At 36.6% G+C, this 6,714-nt stretch overlaps 1 protein-coding gene across 2 annotated transcripts; it reads left to right on the top strand.

Moving 5' to 3' along the window:
• Nucleotides 1-1,080: 1,080 nt before the first annotated feature.
• On the top strand, nt 1,081-5,725 carry LOC121737765 (charged multivesicular body protein 3). Of its 2 annotated transcripts, XM_042129460.1 has the most exons (7): nt 1,087-1,190; nt 1,279-1,339; nt 1,573-1,752; nt 2,166-2,206; nt 2,873-3,046; nt 3,381-3,539; nt 4,475-5,725. In XM_042129460.1, the coding sequence occupies exons 1-6, from the start codon at nt 1,146-1,148 to the stop codon at nt 3,537-3,539; spliced, it is 660 nt and encodes a 219-aa protein (XP_041985394.1). In that variant the 5' UTR covers nt 1,087-1,145; the 3' UTR covers nt 4,475-5,725. The 2 variants fall into 2 exon arrangements, with proteins under 2 accessions (XP_041985393.1, XP_041985394.1); XM_042129459.1 differs by lacking the exon at nt 4,475-5,725 and having other exon boundaries at nt 1,081-1,190; nt 3,381-3,542.
• Nucleotides 5,726-6,714: the final 989 nt, after the last annotated feature.

Here is a 6,714-nt window from a genome sequence, read left to right as displayed (position 1 = left end):
TGCGTAGTAAATATTTAGTACACATAAAAATATATTATTTTGAACATCGGTTTGTTTTTGTCTCTTCGTGCTCTTTTTATACTCCGCGTTATTGTCAAGAAACATCGTGCTGTTCTTAAATCTCCAGATTACGAAACATTGCGCAAAAAAATAATATTAAAGGTACCGTTACCACGGATATCTTCTAGTTTCGCTAGAAGATTTGGTCCATATTTACACCCATTCATTTATAGTAAAATAAACGGGAACAGGAAAAATTTTATAAATTTTAGTAACCTGTAACTTTGTTTTTATTTACAGAATTAATTGTTTTTAATTAAGATACTATTTTGGTGATCTGCAGGACAGGCTCAGCCTAGTGCAGACATCATAGAAACTCGGCAGTAAAACGTCTGTAATCTTAAAATAATATAATGTACCTACCTGTAAAAATATTTTGTATCAGATGTATAGTCCGTCAAGAAAGTCATGACAAGCGGGAAAATTTTCTAAACGTAATCACGCTTTTATGGTGTATTTTTTTCTTTGTATTTTCACAGAGAACGCTTATTACATTTTAAATATTGTCACCTTGCACATTTTTATCTCAAATTAATAAAGTTCTCATATCTTTTATTTCATTTAAAAAAAATCCCACCTATTATGACTTTCTTGACAGACTATATTGTTGTTTTCAATAAATTATTATTATTATTTTATAATTATCAAATGCCTATGACAATGAAAGAAAAAAATATATAATTAGGTAAGCTTCTTCGCCTTTTTTTATGTTTGTCCCTAAGTCCTGACTCCCATATCAAAATGTGAAAGTGTGTTTTGGAGTCCTACTCTTTGATTTTCGACTTTATAGTTTATTACGACTTTATCCCGAGTCATGATGTTTTAAGTATAAACCAAAACAACTTTTTTGTTTAGGTGATAGCCTTCAAATGTACTTTAAAGAGTCAAATACACGACTAAATATGTTTATTCGTGGGTAGATAATTCCCATTTGGATTGTTTTTAAATTATAATATATATTTTATTGCAGTTTTAGTTTAAAAAATTGGCAACTATTTGACAAACGTCAAAATTAAATTGTCAAGTGTCATTTCAAGTAAAATACAAACAAATTGCTGAAAAATATTTTTCGTAAATTAGTAAAAATGGGTTTGTTTGGAAAATCGCCCGAAAGAAATCCTAAAGAAATGGTTTGTTTCTACAATATGGGTAACGTCATAAGTGTACATAAAGCTCCTATAACTTAAAGACATTGAAAACAAGTTTTCCCTTTTTTAGGTAAATGAATGGTCTCACAAGCTGAGAAAGGAAGGATATAATTTGGACAGACAAATACGAGGTTAGTACTTAGTTATTAGTATCCTAAATATAGAAGCAACGATAATTTCCCCACAGTTACACATATCTCCCTACAAAATCCCATTAAGGCTAATGTTTTTTGGAGCCAGGCTGGCCTACGGCTACATTGGATCGAGAGGATTGGAAAACTTTGGGGGAGGACTGTGCCCAAGAGTGGGACAGCATATTATGCTCTTTAAAAATGTTTATGTTGCATTTTTCTTCTCATTTCAGCAATACAAAGAGAGGAGGAAAAAATAAAGAGGTCCCTCAAGGAAGCCGCCACCAAGAATGACAAGCAAGTGTGTACAATATTGGCCAAAGAAATCATCAGGTCGCGGAAAGCCGTCAGCAAAATATACACAAGCAAAGCCCACCTCAACTCTGTACAGATGCAGATGAAAAACCAATTAGGTAATATACCTATAACATTAAATGTGGAGCTTGTAGAAAATTATATAACAACTTACTTGTGTAACCTTAATTTTTTTTTGTTTGTCCTGAAGGCATGTCATATTAGCCCTGATGTTACCCTTGAGGATCTATTGTGACTCCTTTGCAGTAGAGTACCGTCCCCAATCCAATGCTACTCATTAACACCTCCACTGTTTGTATCGCAGACAATTGATTTTCAATTGTTATGCGGCAGCCGCCTGCCAGGATTGATGGGTTCATTGAATGATGTGGTTGGGGTTGGTACCACGAATTTCCGATGTTGACTTAATGTTTGATTTTAAGTTATAGTACAGCTATGAGCTACAATTATTTAAAAAAATATTCTTCAAGATAAAAATGTAAATGCTTTATTTTTTATTTTTACTTTTCAGCCACTCTGAGGGTAGCGGGTTCATTGCAGAAATCAACAGAGGTACACTTTCAATATAGAATCTTAAACTTTAATAAGTGTTCTGTGATGCTGAGTCACAAAAAGGACCAGTATTTTCTCCTATTTTTATCAAGACAGAACATTAGCAATAATGTTATTCTTTTTGATACATGAATAATTATTTTAAGCATGATTTAAAAAGTGTTTTCATATCAAGTTTCTTTTTAACATAGAAAAATTTTGAGTGTTAAAAGCCTCTGTAAAATAAAAAGATTAAAAAAAAAAAAAAAAAAAAACAGACAAATATTATTGTTATTATTATTTGTTTGTAACATCAAAGAAGTTGATTCTTCAACTTGTAAATATGTACTAATATAATTATTTAACCATACCCTTGTTGCTTCACCAGACCTACATTAAATAGAGCAATGTCTATCTGATACACTCTGACATTGGCAATCCACGAAACTGCCACTAAAGAAGAAGAAGAAGTTGATTCTTAGGCAGAGGACAGACTACATCTTTTGGTTGAGTTACGACAATTTGATGTTAATGGTGATCTCAGAACGTGGTGATCCAATGGCTAGGTTTGACAAAACAAAATCACATAGGGCCGCCATAGACCTGTGAATCAATTCCTCTGATTGTAAATACAAAGTTGTACTCATGTTTTTAATACCTTACACTTCTCCATGCCAACCTTCCCAGGTGATGCAAGCGATGCAGCAGCTCCTCCGCCTGCCAGAGATTGCACACACGATGCAGGAGCTCAGCAAGGAGATGATGAAGGCGGGTATCATCGAAGAGATGCTGGACGAGACCATGTCCGGCATGGAGGATGAGGAGGAGATGGAGGAAGCGGCGCAGACTGAGGTGGATAAGGTATGTGTGATCTTGTTTGCTGCAGTTACCTCTTCACGCCCAAACCGCTGAACCGATTTTGCTGAAATTTGGTATAGAGATACTTTGAGTCCCGGGAAAGGACATAAGATACTTTTTATCCCGGAAAAATTGTTCCCGCGCGATAATAGATTTTTGGGGCAATGGAGTTGTCATTTAGTATAAAATATAAGTTTGTTTAATCGTAACTTCTTTGTTTATTTATTTTAATGACAAACACGTCATTAGATTCATACATGTTCTGGCCTACATATAGGCGATATCAGAAGGATTATAATTTACCATATTAGATTTTCACTTTATATACAACTTGTAGGTGCTCTGGGAGTTAACACAGGGCAAGCTGGGCGAAGCGCCCGCGCCGCCGACCGCCGCTGCCGCCGCCGCCGCCAGCGTGGAGCCCGAGAGAGAGGAGCAGCCCGACGAGGGCGAGTTGGACGAGATGCAGTCGCGGCTGGAGGCGCTGCGGTCGTAGTAGGTGAGTGTACTGCGTACACACTCGGGCATTATGAAAGTGGCTCTGGAGCTAGCTTAAACTAGGTTTGCTAGCTAGGTTTAAATTAAACCTGTTCGACCAGTCGGCTGGAGGCACTGCGGTCCTGTGAGCTATACAGATGTATAATTGTACATACACTGAGCATTATAAAACGTCTTCTCTGTAGCTTGCGTAGCTCCAAAGAATGTGATGTCGATTTTTGTAATGATCCTTTAATATTATGTCATTATTAAAATGGACCGCACTAAACATAACTACACTAACGGCCAAATTCTTTGTATGATATTAAGCGGTTGCTATGCCATACAAAATGTCAGGTCAGTTTTATGAAACGTGAAGTGAAACATGAAGACACAATCTGCAATCGACTCGGAAATCTCGGCTTTAAGGTCGGTATAAATAGTCAGTACTCAAGATGCATCTCGGTCTCAAGACACGGTTCAGGCTCTGTGATTGGTTGGCTGTCAAATTTTTTTTTTTTATGAAATAAGGGGGCAAACGAGCAAACGGGTCACCTGATGGAAAGCAACTTCCGTCGCCCATCGCAGCATCAGAAGAGTTGCAAGTGCGTTGCCGGCCTTTTAAGAGGGAATAGGGTAGGGGAGGGTAGGGAAGGGAAGGGAATAATAGGGGAGGGTAGGGAAGGGAGTGGGATAGGGGATTAGGCCTCCGGTAAACTCACTCACTCGGCGAAACACAGCGCAAGCGCTGTTTCACGCCGGTTTTCTGTGAGAACGTGGTATTTCTCCGGTCGAGCCGGCCCATTTGTGCCGCAGCATGGCTCTCCCACGTAAATTTGAACCAATCATAGAGCCGAACCGCGTCTTGAGACCGAGATGCATCTTGAGTACTGACTATTTACACCGGCCTAAGACTTCTATTCCTATGTTCTAATGAATTTTATTCATTTTCAGATAAAAGTTCGACGTAAAGATTATACGAAGACAAGAAACAATATAGTGAGATGCGCCACTGCATTTATAGAGTATCGAAGCAGGCTTCCGCGTTTAATTGTTATGAAATAAAATGAAAGCAATGAAATAATGTACAGGCTTACAAGGCACAATGTGATAAAAACCTCAATTTTGTCTCACCGCGTTTTTCTCTCAATATACTATAGTCAGGGCCCGATCTAGGGGGGTGGAAACCGGGCAATTGCCCGGGGCGGCAAAAATGAGGAGCGGCAAATTGAGAGCGGCGCGGTGCGGTGTCGGTGGCCTTCGTACGCGAATCCAACTCGCACTTGGCCGGTTTTGGGGCGGCAATTATTATTTTGCCCGGAGCGGCGAAATAGCTGGATCGGGCGCTGACTATAGTTGATAGCTATATAAACATTAGTAAAACTCCGAGATCGATATTCTGATGGTGGATGGTTTGGAACGTCAATGGCATTTCCTTGGGGGCTGTCACTCGAAGTGTGTGTTCCGAAATATAGGTAACCAAGTCTACCGGCTAGTAAACTGTAAAGTTGTGATGACGTCATCAAACGACGCCATTTGACACTTTAAAAATATTTTTCAGACTCCTTCCTGGCTACCTCTTGGCTCAATGGCTAATGACATCATTGGAACGAATTAACACGTTCCAATCATGTCATTATTGAGCCAAGAGGTAGCCAGGAAGGAGTGATATTTTTAAAATGTCAATTTACAATATGGCGGCGTTAATTCCGATATTTGTCACACTCTTATTTATTTATTTTATCAAATTGGAAAAACTTACGGCATATAACAATTAATAAGTCTAGAAATAATACATATTAAAATATCGCTAACATGCCAATAATAAGTTTTTGCTGTTGTGTAGTTAAAGCTAAAATTAACATTTCAAACAAAATAACATCCCTGTAAGTCTGTAATTCATAATTACGTTTTCCTTTAGTCTTCTCGTGCACAGATATTTTCCAAACAGCTTTTAAGCTAATTTCAAATTATAAGAAAAAACATATTTATTTTAGTAGGTTAGGTTTCTTGTAGCTTTCGCACTTTTATAGAATCAGAAATAGTATAGAATCTTTCAATTGTTTTATTTATGTAATTTTATATAAGTAAATTTTGTCTTCTCTGTCTGTAGTTCAAGTTTTGTGAATTTGTTTACTGAAGTAACAACTGCCTTGGGGGCGACTAACCCAAAATTTTCGATTTTATAATTCATTTTTAGGGTTCCGTAGCCAAATGGCAAAAAACGGAACCCTTATAGATTCGTCATGTCTGTCTGTCTGTCTGTCTCTCCGTCCGTATGTCACAGCCACTTTTCTCCGAAACTATAAGAGCCATACTATTGAAAATTGGTAAGTAGATACAGTCTGTGAACCGCATTAAGATTTTGATACAAAAATGGAAAAATTATTAAAAATGTTAGGGGTCCCCATAGGTATAACTGTAACAAAAAAATTTTTTTTCATCTAACCTATACGTGTGGGGTATCTATGGATAGGTATTCAAAAATCATATTGAGGTTTCTAATGTCATTTTTTCTAACCTGAATAGTTTGCGAGAGACTCTTCCAAAGTGGTAAAATGTGTGTCCCCCCCCTCTAACTTCTAAAGTAAATTCATGATAATTCTAAAAAAAATATATGATGTACATTACTATAAAAACTACCAACGAAAATTGGTTTGAACGAAATCTAGCAAGTCGTTTTTTTTTATACGTCATAAATGGTAAACCTTAAACCAACAAAAAAATTTTTTTTTCATCTAACCTATGCGTGTGGGGTATCTATGAATAGGTCTTTAAAATCATATTAAAGTTTCTAATATCATTTTTTTCTAACCTGAATAGTTTGCGAGAAACTAACTAACTTCTAAAGTAGGGGCATGATAAGTCTAAAAAAAATATGATGTACATTACTATAAAAACTACCAACGAAAATTGGTTTGAACGAAATCTATCAATTCGTTTTTTTTATACGTCATAAATGGTAAACCTTAAATAAACTTTCATTAAATCAACTGAAAAATAAAAATAAATCAAAACCCTTTTAATTTCATAAAAATAAACCTTATTGCTGCTGCGGAACCCTACATGGGCGAGTCCAACTCGCACTTGGCCGGTTTTTTATACTTGAAAATAAGCCACGAATCGTTTCATTTTCTAAAATTAGATACTACATTATATTTCCAAGAATCCGATCTGAGCAAAAACACGATATC

The sequence above is a fragment of the Aricia agestis genome, chromosome 21, assembly GCF_905147365.1.
Source record: "Aricia agestis chromosome 21, ilAriAges1.1, whole genome shotgun sequence".
In the NCBI taxonomy this organism is placed as follows: Eukaryota; Metazoa; Arthropoda; class Insecta; order Lepidoptera; family Lycaenidae; genus Aricia; species Aricia agestis.
This window is presented reverse-complemented; position numbering and strand designations above follow the sequence as displayed.

Coding starts and splice junctions, on each gene's coding strand:
- LOC121737765 (XM_042129460.1), top strand. CDS start 1,146: ATGGGTTTGTTTGGAAAATCGCCCGAAAGAAATCCTAAAGAAATG. Junction 1,340..1,572: donor TTTGGACAGACAAATACGAG/GTTAGTACTTAG, acceptor TTCTCATTTCAG/CAATACAAAGAGAGGAGGAA. Junction 1,753..2,165: donor GCAGATGAAAAACCAATTAG/GTAATATACCTA, acceptor TTTACTTTTCAG/CCACTCTGAGGGTAGCGGGT.